At 43.3% G+C, this 16384-nt stretch overlaps 1 protein-coding gene across 4 annotated transcripts in view; it reads left to right on the top strand.

Annotated features, from left to right (window-relative positions):
- Positions 1–7619, top strand: part of ZDHHC9 (zinc finger DHHC-type palmitoyltransferase 9) — a 29280-nt gene extending 21661 nt beyond the window's left edge. For all 4 annotated transcript variants that reach the window (XM_014866236.3, XM_014866235.3, XM_070502004.1 and 1 more), the window contains 5 exons: positions 163–211; positions 984–1086; positions 1878–1981; positions 2364–2460; positions 6083–7619. In XM_014866236.3, the coding sequence (XP_014721722.1) occupies positions 163–211; positions 984–1086; positions 1878–1981; positions 2364–2460; positions 6083–6199 (470 nt within the window). In that variant the 3' untranslated portion in view covers positions 6200–7619. The remainder of the gene's footprint in view (positions 1–162; positions 212–983; positions 1087–1877; positions 1982–2363; positions 2461–6082) is intronic.
- The last annotated feature ends 8765 nt before the right edge of the window (positions 7620–16384 follow it).

Raw genomic sequence — 16384 nt, 5'->3', positions numbered from 1 at the left:
GGAGACTGCCGGCTTGCAGGTGAGTCCCCTGCCTGCCTGAGGGTTTATCTTTTGCCACCTTGTAACGAGGGGTAGAGAGGGAAAGAAGTGAGTAGGTAAAGGATAAGTGTGCATTTTTTACTAAAGTCACTAATTTTTTCTTTACTCCTCCCAATTTCACAGAATCCTTGAAAATTGGCTTCCTGGAGACGTTGAAAGAAACTCCTGGAACATATCCTCCCCTGGCAGTACGTCCCTGTGAAGCCCTCTTTAACTACTTTCCAGCGTGCTTTCTCTCTGCAGTTCTCCCACCGTCTCAGTTTTCAGACATCAGAGAGTGCCAAATTCTAAAATAAAGAAATGTGATCTTAGTGGTAGCAAGTAGAGTGGAAGATGGCCAGGGCTTCAGGGGAGGTCTTTCCCTCACCCCCTTGCCTACTGCCTCCCTCCCACGTCAGTCTGATCCCAGGCTCAGCCCGCCTCCTCTAGTGGGCTGGCTTTGCCTCAATATACCTCTTATGTCACTTAGCGGAAGCCCCACCTTTCTGTTACAGCTAAGCCTTATTTTGTATAGCAGTTACATTTCTGAAAAGAAGATTCAGATGGGATATTTATAAATCACATCCTGTTTTTTTCCCCACCAATTTTTCATTTTTAAAGTGTATTTTTGATGGGTTTTCCATTGGCAGTGATGTTTGGCTTTGTTTAGCTTTGGGCCCCTCCTGAAAATCCCCTTCGAAGAGCTAATGAGGAATAAACAGACAAGCGCTTCAGTGCACTAGCGATGTTAGACAGCTACTCGTAGTGAATAAACAGGAGTCCTTTACCTTCCATAAGGGGTATATCCAGCAAGTTTAGGATTCATCTGTTGTTACATATGGCTTCTTGGCCGTTTGTGATGTAAGTTCTAAGAGGTAAACATGGCGTAACTGGTGCCATGAGTATGGACTGAGGCGTTGAGTCCCCTGGTGTGGCTTCTCCAACAGTCCTTAACATCACCCCACTGTTCTAGAAGTACTCATTTGCTTCTTCACACTCTGGTCCGTCGTGGGACTGACTGGATTTCATACTTTCCTCGTGGCTCTCAACCAGACAACCAATGAAGACGTGAGTCAACTTTCCCTTCTCCTCGTCAAGTGTTCTGCTCCCAAAGCCCATTCTCTCTTTACCTGCTAGAGAACTGAGTCTCCAGGGTCTGGGAGGTCAAGGCAGGCAGGAACCTGGTGTGGGAGATTGTTAAATCCAATGCGTGGAAGAGAAAGCCGACTGCTTTGTTCGCAGCCAAATGCCTGTGGGGAATTAGGAAGAGGTTGAATGGTTGGGTGAGTGCAAGGTCTTCAGCTATTGATGGATCCTTACCGGCTAATTGGTGCCTCTGGATTTGGAATGGGGAAGGATAGTTGCACTGAATAAATCCTTGCTTTTAAAAAGTTACCAATTAATCCATATTCATTGTGGAAAATCAGAAAATACTGATGAACAAAAAATAACGTATAAGTCCCTGTGACTTTACCTCCTAGGCATCACCATTGTTAATGGTGTGATTTATAGTCTTCTAGACTTGTCTAGATTTGTTCCCATGTTTGTTTATGTGAATATTCTACATATTTTTAAAAGAAAATAATACATACTGTTTAGTTACTTGCATTTTTCACTCTATCATGAATATTTTTCCATGGCTATGCATGTATTTATTTTCTTTCTATTGTGGTAAAATACATGTAACATAAAATGTACCATCTTAACCATTTTTTAAGTGTACCATTCAGTGGCATTAGTACATTCACGTTGTTGTGCAACCATCCCCGCCATCTATCTCCAGAACTTTTTCATCTTCCCGTGCTGCATGTATTTCTTCAACATACTGTTTAATTTAAGCCCTGGCTTTTATCTTGCAGATCAAAGGCTCGTGGACAGGGAAGAATCGTGTCCAGAATCCCTACAGCCATGGCAACATTGTGAAGAACTGCTGTGAAGTGCTGTGTGGCCCCTTGCCCCCCAGGTACTCAGGGGACTAGAAGGTTCTGGAACTCTTGCGATCTTGTTACCTGGTCTGATGCATTCTACTGAATGTGGCCTCTTGGTGTCAAATAGGTCTTCCCAGGGTTGTCCCTTGATGCCATATCTACATGGACCATAGACCACGGGCTGGTTGTTTTGAAGGGAGGACCTTTCATTCTTATTTCATTGTTTGTTCCGTGATAAATATGGTGTTCCTTGGTTTGTGGAAGAAAAAGTGAATGGAAGACAGGAGGCATGTGCTAGGGTCAGGCTAACCTGCCAAAGGGCGGGTTTCTGTTTTCCAGCACACAGCAAAGTTCGGTCGGGTGGGTGGGTGGAGGGGTGAATGCAAAGCGCCTTATTAACTCTCCTGTCTCCTTCAGTGTGCTGGATCGAAGGGGTATTTTGCCATTGGAGGAAAGTGGAAGTCGACCTCCTAGTACTCAAGAGACCAGTAGCAGCCTCTTGCCACAGAGCCCAGTAAGTATTCCTGACTTTAAGGCTTTAAGACTTTAAGACTCAGTTGGTGATGGAGGGTGTAGGCTACGTTTACACTGTAGAGATGTAATTAGGCAATTTTGTGTCCAGTCGCTCCAGCTTCCCTGCCTCTGCTTCTGCCTTGACATTGCCTTTTGAGCTTTGTGGCTTTCAGAAAGATTAAGATCTAGTCATTTCTTCAACATTCTGTGCCAGCCACTGTGCCAGATGCTAGGGATACACTGGTGGACAAAGCAAATGATGTCCCTGCTCTCCAGGAGCTCATTGTCTAGTGGGGATGAGAGATAAGAAGACCAGCCCTTGCTTAACGTTGTGAAAAGTGCCTCGATGAGGGAAGCGTAAAATTCTACAGGAGCAATGATAGAGGTCAGAGGTCAGGGGAGCCGGTTGGAGTTGATGGTGGTTAACTTGGGAGAATGGGGCTTCCTCACTGGTATATGCAGATGTTGGGGAAATTCTCCCACCTGTCCTGCTCGAGATGTACTTTATCAAGTATGTTCCTAAACAGATATTTGAACTTTCTTTTTTTATAGTAGCTTTACTGAGCCAGTAATTCACATACCATAAAATACCAATTTAAAATGTATGATTCACTGGTTTGTAGTATATTCACAGAGTTAAGCAATCATTACAACAATCAATTGTAAAACCTGTTCATTACCCGCCCAAGAAAACCCCGTAGCATTAACAGTCACTCTCCCATTCCCCCCAGGTCTCTCAGTCCCATTAATCTATTATAGCCTGACTAGTAATCTACTTTCTTTCACCGTAGATTTACCTCTTTTATACATTTCATATAAATGGAATCATATAATATGTGGTCTTTTGTGACTGGCTTCTTTCACATAGCATAATATTTTTCAAGGTTCGTTCATGTTGTAGTGTGCGTCAATACTTCATTCCTTTATATGGCTGAGTAATATTCCATTATATTGGTAGATCACATTTTATTTATTCACTTCATCAATTGGTAGACATTTGGGTTGTTTCTACCTTTTGGTTTTTATGAGTAATGCTGCTATGGACATTCGTGTACAAGTTTTTTTCGTGGACATATATGTTTTCATATCTCTTGGCTATATACCTGGGAGTGAAATTGCTGGGTCATATAGTAACCCTATGTTTAACCTTTTGAGTAGCTGCTGGACTTTTCCAAAGTGGCTGCATCATTCTACATCCCCACTGGTAGTGTATGAGAGTTCCAATTTCTCCACATCCTTGGCAACATTTATTATTATTATCTGACATTTTGATTCTAGCCAGCCTAGTGGGGGTAAAGTGATATCTCACTGTGGTTTTGATTTGCATTTCTCTGATGACTACTAATGTTGAGTGTCTTCTCATTAACTCTTTGGCTGTTTGTATATCTTCTTTGGAGAAATGTCTGTTCAGATCCTTTGTCCATTTTTAAATTGAGTTGTTTGTTTCTTTTATTGTTGAATTATAAGAGCTCTTTATATATTATCTATGTAAGTCCCTTTTCAGATATATGATTTGAAAATATTTTCTCCCATTCTGTAGGTTGTTTTTTCACTTTCTTGATGGTGTCCTTTGAAACACGAAAGGTTTACATATTGATGTGGTCCAATTTATTTTTTTTTATTTTGTTGCTTGTGCTTTTGTTGTCAGATCTAAGAAACCGTTGCCTAATCCAAGGTCATGAATATTTATGCCTCTGTCTTCTTCTAAGAGTTTTATAGTTTTAGCTATTACATTTAGGTCTTTGATCCATTTTGAATTATTTTTTATATATGGTATGAGGTAGAGGGTTCAAATTCTCTCTTTTGTATGTGGATATCCACTTGTCTCAGTACCATTTGTTGATAACACTATTCTTTCTCCATTGAGTTGTCTCGGCACTTTTGTCAAAAATCAATTGACTGTAAGTGTGAGAGTTTGTTTCTGGACTCGCAATCCTATTCCATTGAGCGACATGTCTATTCTTATGCCGCTATCACACTGTCTTGGTTACTGTAGCATTGTAATAAGTTTTGAAGTTAGGAAGTGTGAGTCCTCCGACTTTATTCTTTATTTATTCCATTGTTTTGGCTGTTCTGGGTCCCTCGATTTCCACATGAATCTTAGGATCAGCTTGTCAACTTCTGCAAAGAAGCCAGCTGGAATTTTGATGGGGATTACGTTGAATCTATGGAGCAGTTTGGGGAGTATTGTCATCCTAACCAGATCAAGTCTTCTGAGCCGTTAATATGGGCTGTCTTTTCATTTATTTAGGTCTTCTTTAGTTTCTTTCAACAATGTTTTGTAGTTTTCAGAGTATAGACAGTCTCCAACTTATGATTGCTCAGCTTACAATTTTTCGATTTTATGGTGGTGCGAAAGCGATATGCATTCAGTAGAAACTGCACTTTGAATTTTGAAGTTTGGTCTTTTCCCAGGCTAGCGATGTACATACTGTCTCATGATGCTGGGTGGCGGCACCGAGCTGCAGCTCCCAGTCAGCCACTCAATGATGAGTGTAAACAACCGATACACTGACAACCGTTCTGTGCCCACACAACCATTCTGCTTTTCACTTTCAGTACAGTATTCAGTAAATTACATGAGATATTCAACTCTGTATTATAAAATAGGCTTTGTGTTAGGTGATTTTGCCCAACTGTAGGCTGATGTCTGAGCACATTTAAGGTGGGCTGGGCTAAGCTAGGATGTTCCGTAGGTTAGGTGTCACATGCATTTTCGACATAGATAGGTTTATCAGGATGTAACCCTGTTGTAAGTTGAGGAAGATCTGTGTAAGTTTTACATTTCTTTTGTTACATTTATTCTTAAGTATTTCATTATTTTTGATATTATTATAAATGAAATTATTTTCCTAATTTCATTTTCGGATTGTTCATTGGGAGTATATAGAAATACAATTGATTTTTGTATATTGATCTTGTATCCTGAAACTTTGCTGAACTTGTTTATTAGTTCTAATAGATTTTTAGTAGATTTGAACTTCCTTTCAAAATAGAATCCTTACTTTTAAGTGAATGCTTTTTGTAAGGTAGATAATGGTTCTCTACTTTGCCTTTCCTAAATTTTGAATTTTCTTTTCTAATGTACAGCAAGCTCATGTTTATATATTATTATCATTTTGAATATCATTTTTCTGATGAATTTGGTCTTAAATCATAACAATCTAGGTTAGCGATTCTCAATTGAATGTGGAGAAGGGTGGTAATTGAGAATCACTCAGGGGGCATTTTCAAACCGCATATATTATCTGAAGATTTTGCCACCCCACCCTCTTTGGTTTAGTGAGCTGTGCGTCAGGGCAGAAAGAAGATTGAGAACCACTAGATCAGGCCTTGTTAGGAAGGAGTGGTGTCTGTAATAATTTGTGGTCCCTTTTATTATTGTCATGAATAATAATGGAAACATCTGTCCACAACAGACAGTTAAGAATAGAACTCAAGCTTCAGTTGCATTCTGCTGAGAAGACAGTAGTGTGGTCTTGGTTCTGAGTTTGGTGTTGGTGGCTACATATCTGTAGCATTGATGTGGTGATGGGTTCAGAGGATTTCAGTGTCTATGGATTATCTCCATTTGGATTTTAAGGAAGAGCTTTGTATTGAATTTGATATCTTTTCCTTCTCAGGCCCCAACAGAACATCTGAGCTCAAGTGAGATACCGGAGGACACCAGCACTCCTGAAGAGATGCCACCTCCAGAGCCCCCAGAGCCACCGCAGGAGGTGGCTGAAGCTGAGAAGTAGCCTATCTATGGAAGAGACTTTCGTTTGTGTTTAATTAGGGCTGTGAGAGATTTAAGGGGAGAAGATAAACCTGAGACAGAGAGGAAGTAAGCTGTCCCTTTTACCAGTTTTCTTTGGTCTTTATTCACCTAACTGCACACTGGCATTTTCTTGCTGCAAGCTTTTTTAAGTTTTTGGACCATTGGTAGTCGCAGAAGATGCCAGTCACCTCTGGTAACTGGACAAATGGGTCTCTTGGGCCCTGGCACTGGTTTTCCGTGGCCTCAGCCATGGAGTCTCCTTGGATTCCTCTCTCTTCCCTCCAGATCCCAGCCCTCCTGCTTGGGGTCACTGGTCTAATTCTGTGATTAGCGATTCTTGAGACTGCTCTCAAGCTGCTGTGTGTCATGAGTCCAGAGGCAGTCACAGAGAACTGTGGCCAGGGAATCCTATCTGGATCCTTGGGGCCTTCAGAATTGAAGAGGAAGGAGAGTGGGCTTGCAGGAGTCTCCTGGCTACAAAGTGCCAACATTGCCAGCAAATCCTTTCAGGAATGGGGCAGGTACCTTCCACTTGTGCTTATTCGTGTAGCTTCTCCTTTGTCCCCCATCCGCTCTCTAACACCCAAGCCCCACTCTTTTCCAATTAGCTATATGTAAGTAGTTGCCGTAGAGATAACAATTTACATTCTCGTAGACTACCCGTAAACTTTTAATACCTGTGCCATTCTCAATAAGAGTTTATGAGATGCCAACAGCATAGCCCCTCGCACTCTGTCTCATCTCTCTTTCTTTCTCATTAGCCCCTTTTGTTTTCCTTTTGACTCTTGCTCTCAGGAGCAGGAATGGCAGTAATAAAAGTCTGCACTTTGGTGGTTCCTTTTCCTCACAGGAAGCCTGAGTGCTCACTTAAACACTACCCCCTCAGACTCCCTGTGTGAGGCCTACAGAGGCCCTGAATGCACAAATGGGGAAAGCAAGGCACAGAGAGGCTCTCCTCTCCTCTCCTCTCCCCCTATGTCCCCTCGAAAAAGAAAAGAAATAAAAGCTAACTAGTACTTCCATTGGGCCTCGGCTGAATGAGGAGGGAAAGCCCAGCACTGCTGCCCTCCCGGGTAAACCCACTCCAAGGCCTTGGCCCACCTTGGGCTTGGTAACCACACCGGGGCTTCCTCCAAGCCCCACTCTTCCAGCACTTCCACCGGCAGAGTCCCAGAGCCACTTCACCCTGGGGGTGGGCTGTGGCCTCCAGTCAGCTCTGCTCAGGACCTGCTCTATTTCAGGGAAGAAGATTTATGTATTATATGTGGCTATATTTCCTAGAGTACCTGTGTGTTCTCTTTCTAAGCCAGGGTCCTGTCTGGATGACTTATGGGGAGGGGGGAAGTGTAAACCAGAACTTTTAATCTATTTGAAGGTGATTAAACTGTGTCTAATGCAAACTGCCTGCCTCCTCCTTCCCCCTTCCGTTTCAAGAACCCCCATGAAGGTGTGAATGTCTTTTGGGGGGGGTGCTTGGAGTAGGGGTCGGGGTTGAAGGGGTTGCTTGTTACTACCCATACTTCCATTTTCCAGGAGACCCTTGGGTTGTAGAGAGAGCTCCCAAACTCTCCACTGATCTATACTACGTTCTGGGCTGAAGTTTACCTCACTCTGGACCATGAAGAAAGGATTGTCAAGACTATTTACAGTGTTAGCAAGATTGGGAGGGTCAGGGGGTTACATTTGTTCAAGAGAACAAGTTTTTATTAGGATATTGCTTGATGCAGATGGATGCTAGTAAGTGCAAATGAGTCTTGGTTATTAAAGCAGACTCATCAGGGCCTCCTCTCGGAAATATATTGTTAGCGATCGTTTACAGGTGATGGTATATATTTCTTTTTAAATGGCTATAATCAAGACTCCTTACCAATGCTTATCTCACTCTTCCCAGTTAATTGAATTGATGAAATTTGGCTGCTCCCAGATTTCTTTCTACATCTTCCTATTTTCCTTGTAGCAGGATTTGAGTTTAGCAATCCTGAGAGAGGGAAAGAGAGAGAGAAAGACTCTGACTGACTCATATTCCTCTCTTATCTGCTTCTACTTTCCCATTCTTTTTCTGGCTCGCTCAGTTTTGTCTTGTGGTTAGATTTTAGTTAGTTCAAAACAAGGCCAAGCCTGGAGAGTTTGGAAGTTAGTAGATTGTTCCAGTTAACCTGCCACCCAGATGAACCCTCTTTAGTCAGTTCTCAGCCCATCCTGTCTCAGCCCATCTCCTCTCTCGGCTTAGCACGGATTTCTCTCCTCCCTCACCTTACCTCAGCCATTCTTCTGCTGACCTTTAGGTTGGTCAGAGAAGCTTTCTCTTTCTGAGGTGAAAGGTCAAAACAGTAATCCCTTATGTCTAGTAGGAAATGATTTTTTTTGAAAGTTTCTACTTTTTCATACTCCCTGCCCTCTTTCTTTTTCTTTGTAAATCTTCTGGATTTAAGATCTTGACCTCAAGATCTGTCCCGTTCATACCATGCACCAGCAAGCACTGTCCCTTGTCTGAATTCTGATCTAAGGGCAGATTGATGAATTGCTCCTTCCCAGGGGAACAGGCCTTAAATTGTTTGCTCTTTTAAATGGTTGACATTCTCTCCACCTCTCCCCTTCCTCCCCATTCCTTAAGTTTTCTATGCACCTCCCTTTCTCAGGCCAGGATGGTCAGCAAGCATCCAAAACCTCTAAGGGCTGGTGGAATTTGGCTATTTGGGGCTGTTCCTTTGTGTCCATTTGGCTCTGGGGCCCTCCTTGTCCTGGCAGAGAGCATCATCTCGCCCTTTGCATTTTTCTCCAGGGCAGAGGTGGGTTCTAATGCTATAGCAGCTCAATTCCATTCTTCCTGCCTTTACCCCTAAGGCTCCTTTCCCTACTGACCAAATCTCTTTATCTTCTGGGGCAAAAAAATAGTTTGTTTTAAAATCTATTTTCTAACTTAAATGCAATTTAATATGTAAATCTCTGCACCTTTGTGTGAGCCTACAAATGTGTATGTGTGGTGGGTTTTTCACTTTCTGGTATTTCTTAATAAAGAAATCTTTCTTTTTGGGAGGAAGCCAATTGATAGAGGAGAATTCAATGGTTTTAGAAATATAGGAGTGTCTGCTTCTTTGTGCTTCTGCCTCATTTCTTTACTTATGCCTAGTGTGAGTGACTGGCTCCCTCCCCTGCTTTTTGACCCCCTTCCTTTGAGAGGGCCTTCAATCTAGTGGGGCAGAGAGGGGGACCTGTCCTGTGTCTGGTACCCTTCTGGGACCACTTGGATTGGCTCAGTGGTAACCTAGCAACCTGGCCCCCCTCCCTCTCTCCATGGCCTGGCCCTGTTAGTCCTTTTCTTCCAGCTCAGTTCATTTTATACTCCTGAGGCTGGAGCCAGGCTAGGGAAAATCACCAAGGGATCACAGTAAATGGTTTTTAAAAAGTGCTAATTTGCTCTCATGACTTGGTGCTGCTAGAGAAGAGTAATGCTTCCACTAACTCAAAAAGCATTTGTGTCAGTTTTGAGAATACATTCTAGAAATCACTTGCTGTTCTTAGGTGATAGGTTTTAGAAATAGTATCAAAGGCTAAAACTGTGAATATTATTAAAGGATGTAAGCCTAACTCACCAAAAAAGGGAGTCATTGTGGCTTTCCTGTTTGAGATACATATGAAAGGGGAATGGAACTAGAAATATACATCTGTAAACTTTCCAACGTCCTATAGGACATCAATGTAGGTGGAAAAACATAGTGTAATTAGCTGGGCCTAATTATTATACAGATAAACACAAAATATGTTTGTACAGTTTTAATATATACACTGAATTTCCAGGAGTGCAACAATTGTGTAAGTCGAAGGAAGATGGCACTTTATTATTTTGTTTAGAATTTTACCAAGAGCTGTGACTTTGAAAATCCTATCACCAACAGCAGGGCCCTTCATGGATTTTGAAGTTGCCGGTACCATGTACCCGTATTAGTCTTCCTTGGCAGCAACTGCATTCACAGTAAATCTACATATATAAGTGGAAGCATCTGACTACTTTATTATATCTTTTAGTGTAGTCTTGTCCATGCATTTGCATATTGAAATACACATTATCTTACCGTAAACTACTTTCCTTTTATTTCTCCTTTATATGACAGTTAGTGTATTATATTGCTATTCTGGAAAGTATATATGTAAGCAGGTTATATTAACCATGAAATTCATTTCAGGGTGGTAAAAGGTACATTACAAAATATTATATATACCAAGGGAGGGTTGGGGCCGATAGGGTTTAGAACCATTTGACTAGATTATCTCAAAGGTCTCTTTCTAACTCTAAATATTTGGAAAACTTAGAAAATAAACAAACATTCCCCTCCCCTCACACCTTTAATGTACTTTTTAATTTTAAAGATTTCATTTTTCCTTTTTCTCCCTAAAGCCCCCCGGTACATAGTTGAATATCTTTAGTTGTGGGTCCCTCTAGTTCTTCCATGTGGGACGCCACCTCAGCGTGGCCTGATGAGCGCTGCCATGTCCGTGCCCAGGGTCTGAACCAGCAAAACCCCGGGCCGCCGAAGTGGAGCGTGTGAACTTAACCACTCGGCCACGGGGCCAGCCACTGCTTTTTAATTTTAAAAGTAACACATACTGATCATTGAAAATTGGGAAGGTAGAGGAAAGTAAGGAGATTTTTAAAATCACCTTATACTCATCACCAGAGTATAATAATCACTGTTAATGTTTTGGTGTATTTCTTTCTAGTCTTTTTTCTGTGTATGTATATTTTTAAACATAACTGGAATTCAACTATAGTTTTGTAATCCTGCTTTTTTTACTTAACATTTTCCATACCATTAGAAATTATTTGAAAATACTTCTTGATGACTCCATATTACATACATAACCTTTCCCCTATTGTCAGACATTTAGGAGTTTCCAATTTGTCATTATTATAAATAATGCTGTGATGGATTTCTTTATATATGGGCATATCTCTGATTATTTCCTTTGTATAGATTCCTAGAAGTAGAGTTATTGATTCAAAGGGAGTGCTCTTTTAAAGGCTCTTGATGGCCAAATTGCTTTATACACATCTCATTTAAACATTTGGTAATTTGATAGTCGTAAACTGTTATCTCAATGTCACTTAATTTCTATTTCTTCCGTTAATAATGAGGTTAAATATTTTCCACACCTCCCCTCTGCCTTATGTTTCTTGCTGTTTGTATTCTGTGAATTGGCTGTCCAAGTTCTTTGTTAATTTTTCTTCTGGTATTAGAGGGATTTTCTACTCGATTAATAAATGCAAGCTTGGAGCTCACACTCTGCCATGGGCCAGTAAATGAGGGGGCCTTGATTTAGAGGTGGTTTTCCAACTTTGACATTCCGTGCTCCATCACTTTCTTCAGGCTGCCCCTCCCACTCCCTTTTCTGTCAGCCGCTGCCTATCTGTAGCTGTCTGGCTGTTCCAACGTGGCTAAACAGGTTGGAGTTTTGTGCCCAAATTAGAGACATGATGATTATTTGTCACAAAACCCGGGCTCTGTCAAATGATATTGCTGACAGGAACATACTGATCATGTAGTCAGTCTGTGCTGCTTGCACTGGCTCTTGCTCTCTCTCTTTCATCACATTCAGTACTGTGACTTACCTAAGGTCACATAGACAGTTACTAGTAGAGCCGAGATCAGAACCCGAATGTCATGACTCCCAGTCCCGAGAGCTTTCCGGCATAACCCAGGTGTAGACAGATAAAGGAGTCTGAATAACTTCAAGTGTCACCTGAATGAAATGAGCCTTTCATGTATCTGACATTCTGTAAATACTTGTTGAAAACTGACCATATGCTGCTGTTAACTTTGGGAGAAATTGCATTGCTGGCCCTATTCCCTTATAAGTAAGTTGAGAACCAGCAATACTTTTAGTTTTTTTTTTTGCCATTTTGGGTTACTTTTACCAATAATCTCTCCATTTTAGGCATACAGATGGCTGACTATATATGGTCTGGCTGATATGGGGGTGGTTATTGGGTTTTTGTTTAAGCTTAAATCTCTTAAATCTCTCTCGAGACCCCTGCACTTAGGTTGAACTGATGGTGGGGTTTCTTTAGCACAGAAAGTCAGGAAGTTGCCTAGCCGAGTTCCCACAGTCAAGTTGGCTGTCCCTTTGTGAGGGCCATTGCCCTGGGCTCTTTCTGACGCGATCCCTGGCAAGTCCCAGAGGCAATAGTATACAAATGCTATATTGGTAACTGTGAAGTTATAGGAAAAGGTGAAGCCTACGGATCAAGTGCTATAGAATTCCGTTTATTTAGGGTCTTCCTGGAGGAGGAGTCTTGGCTGGGCCTAGAGGGGAGGCAGTTCCTTCCCACTTGATTGTGTTGTTGGCTGAATAATGTAGAATGGGGCTGAGTCGTGGGAGAAGCTAAGGTAGCCTCCATTGTGAAGGAGAAGTGGGAGAGCTGCTGCTTTTCTCCAGCTGGGAAAACTCATACCTCATCCTGAATTTCCTGACTTGGGAGGGGGACGGTGTTGGACCTCCCTGAGACTACAGCGATCAGTGCCCTTTTTCTCCTTTAAATACCTCTTTTAGCTTTTGTTTTAATGCCCTTGGTCTCTAATGGCCCCAATGCAGCCTCCACTTCACGTGAGAAAGCTGGGTGGGAGTCTCGAAGAGTGAGAGTTGGAGCAGCGGCTGGGCCTGTGTCCGACCACACTGCTATAGGCTTTAGGAGTAGGAGAGGGAATTTGTGGAGGTGGCAGCCTTCGTTGTGGGGTTTTGGAGGGGCTGATCAGAACCTGCCTGGGGGAGTCTAAGGTAAGATCGTGAGAAATAGAGGCAGTGAGTGAGAGGGGCGATAATTCAGCTGGGATGGTCCAATGCCCCCCGCTGCTTCCCCCTATGGGCCAGGGAAGAAGGTGCCTCTAAGCCTGAGTTGGGGAGGAGCTGTCTGGACTCCAAGTCTTTCTTCTTGAATCTGGCCTTTATCCTCTTCTTTCCAGCAGCCCAGGGAAGTCCAAGGGAGTTGCCTAAAATAAGTCTAATGCCCAGGGCTGATCATCGTGCTGTGAACTGGGCAGAACCGGGGCTGCCTCAGACTCCTCAGGGGCGCTTTCCCTCTGTCACCAGTCTCTGTGGGCACCAGAGCTGGCACCCTCTACTCTGAGTCCCAACGCCCTCTGGGAATTTGGCTGTCAGTTTGTCTCTGGGCCCTAGCATTAGTCTGCAGACAAGGACACGTTAGCACAGCCTTTGTGCCCAGTCTTGAGCTCAGCACCCTGCAGGTTAAAAAAAGGTCAAAAAGCCACCATTTATTGCAGTTATGTGCTGGAAACTTTATATGGAACTCATTTATTTCTCTAACAGCCCCAAGAGGTAGGTATTATTAGATCATTATTCTTTTTTAATTTTTATTTTTAAATTATTTTTTATTGAGAAATAATTAACATATAACATTGTGTAAGTTTAAGGTGTGCAATGTGTTGACTTGATACATTTATATATTGCAATATAGATCATTAATCTTATTTTACAGAAAATAAATGTATATGTATGTAATTATCTGAAATCACGTAATTAGTAAGTGGTGGAGCCAGGGTTTGAAGACACTTTATCTCGAAAGACTTTGCTCTTGGTCACTGCACTAACAAGGGGTCCAAGGGGAGATGGGCCTCGAAGGGAGTGAAATGGAGGTAGCAGAGTGGTGAATGGTATCATTCATTGAGCATTGATTTTGTGATGGACATTGTGCTAAATATTTTACGTACATTACTTCATTCAATCTTTGTAACAACCCCATGGGGCTAGTACGTTATCCCCACTTTATTGATGTAGAAAGTGAGGCTCAAGGAGGTTAAGTGACTTATCCAAGGTGACCCAGCTAATGAGTGACAGAGCCACGACTTGACCTCAGGTTGGCCTAAGTTCCTAACTGCTAGGCCTCCCCTGGCCTAGAGGAGCTGCCACTTGCTGTCCCCAGGCCCTGGACAGGCCCAAGAGCAGAGGAAGAGTCTCATTGCCCTGTGGGACCAGGCCACCCCCACCCTTCCAAGGGGAGCTAATGGCTACAGCTCCCTGGACCTCTGACATCCAGGTGGGGGCTGGGGGTGTAGGATCTCCAGCTGTAAAGACTCAGTGTCTTGGATGCCAGCCCTTGGTTTGCTGGGCTCAAGGCGCCACTTGGCATCTTGCAGGTGTCTGTGAGGCTGGACAGGAGGTTCTGGCAGCCCTGCCTGGAGGCCCTGGGCTGCAGACCCCCAGAGGCACTCCCTTTCTCGCCCCTCTCTCGGCCTGGAGTCTACATTTCCTTGTTGCCCCTCCTCCCCGGCCCCTCTCAAAGTCCTGTGATCTTGGAGCCCTTGCACAACTGGCTACTTTCAGCCTGGACTCGGCCAACAGACCAGCTGCAGCCCGATCGCTCTCACATCCCCCGTCCCCCTCCCCAGGACAGGGGAGGATTTCAAAAGGTTGTTTCTTCAGTCATTCCTCTTTGTCTGATAGTTTTCTTTCCCCAGCTTGGAGCTAATAGATAGTATTACTCAGGGGTTTTAAAGGTTTAGGAATTTCCTCTGATAGGGTCCTCTTGGTGTGTGTTTATTTTAAGCACTTTGGGCCTGTTCACCCCCCACTCCCCTCTTTCCAGAAGCCTGTGCCAAAAGGCCGTAGGATAAAGACTTTGCTGCTACCCCAAATTGGAGGCCAGAGGCTTGGGCCTATTTGTTTCTTTAGCTTTATTGTTTTCAAAAATTAAAATATTGTTCCTTTTAATTTTTGAATACTTTTGAGGCTCAAATAAAACAAGAACATAGAAAGTGAACACTTCTCTCTCTCACTCCCCCAACCCCCCCACCCACCTTACAAGATCACCACTGGTAACCGTTTGATCCAGATCTTTCCAGTCTTTATTCTGTGTGTGTGTTTTCCTTTTTTTAAATAAAAATGGAATCACCCTATAAACAATGTTTCAGTATTTGTTTTTCCCCTTGATATAGCACCGACTTCTTTTGCAACAAGAAAGTTTGTGGGGCCTGCCCGCTGACATAGTGGCTGAGTTTGTGCGCTCTGCTTCAGCGGCCTGGGGTTTGCAGGTTCACATCTTGGGCGCAGACCTAGCACTGCTCATCAAGCCACGCTGTGGCAGCGTCCCACATAAAATAGAGGAAGATTGGCACAGATGTTAGCTCAGCGACAATATTCCTCCAGCAAGAAGAGGAAGATTGACAATGGATGTTAGCTCAGGGACAATCTTCCTCACAAAAAAGAGAGAAAGTTTGTACCTTATTGGTATAATTTTAAAATCAAAAATTAAAGAATAAAAAATCATGAAGATTTTTCCCTTGTCATTAAGTATTTTTCTACCACATCATGTTTAATGGCTGCATGGTATTGTGTAAATGAACCATAATATATCTAACTAGTTCCCCATCTGTGCTTTTTCCAACGTTTTACTCTTACAGACAAAGCTGCCGCGAATGTCTTTGTCCATATATCTGTGTGCACCCATGTGGCTCTTTCTGTGGATGGAAGCCTAGGAGAGGAATGGCTGTGTCAAACCAAGGGTGTGTGCATTACGGAGGTCAGATGGCCCTCTGGAGGATGGGGGCCTCTGAAAGCTTGTTTGGCTTCCTGCTCAACTTCTTCAGCCTGTCTGAGCCTCAGTTTCCTCCTCTGTAAAATGGGAAGACAACGGTACCTACCTCAGGGGGTCCCATGAGGATTCTATGAGAGAATCAATGCAGAGCGCTCGGTGCCTGGCACCCGTGTCGGTGCTCACTAAATGACAGCAATTATTTGTACCACTGGGGCTTTGAGGCCGTTTGGGCTCCTCCTCCTTTCTTTGGTGAGGATCATGCTTGCAGTTTCCTGACGCCCACAGCCACTAAGAGCAGTGGGATGAGTGTAGCTCAGAACAAAGCCTGGAGGCAGAGTGACCTTGTCTTCACTCTGGTGGCTGCTCTCCCTCCAACTTGCCCTCCCTAATGCAGTTAATGCCAGCAGAAACAAAGGAAGCCAGGGGTCGTCGTCTCTATCCCACCTCCCAGGAGACGGTGTAGCTTCAGTGGGCACAGGGTGGGGCCCAGGAAGAGGTGGCCTCAGAGGGAAGGCCATGCTGAATGCACATCTTCCCCTCTTGGACCTGGACAGCCCCCAGTGCAGGCCATTCCTCACTGGGGTGGAAGTCTTCAAGACTCTTGTTAAGTGAATAGTT

Source organism: Equus asinus, chromosome X, assembly GCF_041296235.1.
Source record: "Equus asinus isolate D_3611 breed Donkey chromosome X, EquAss-T2T_v2, whole genome shotgun sequence".
NCBI lineage: Eukaryota > Metazoa > Chordata > Mammalia > Perissodactyla > Equidae > Equus > Equus asinus.
This window is presented reverse-complemented; position numbering and strand designations above follow the sequence as displayed.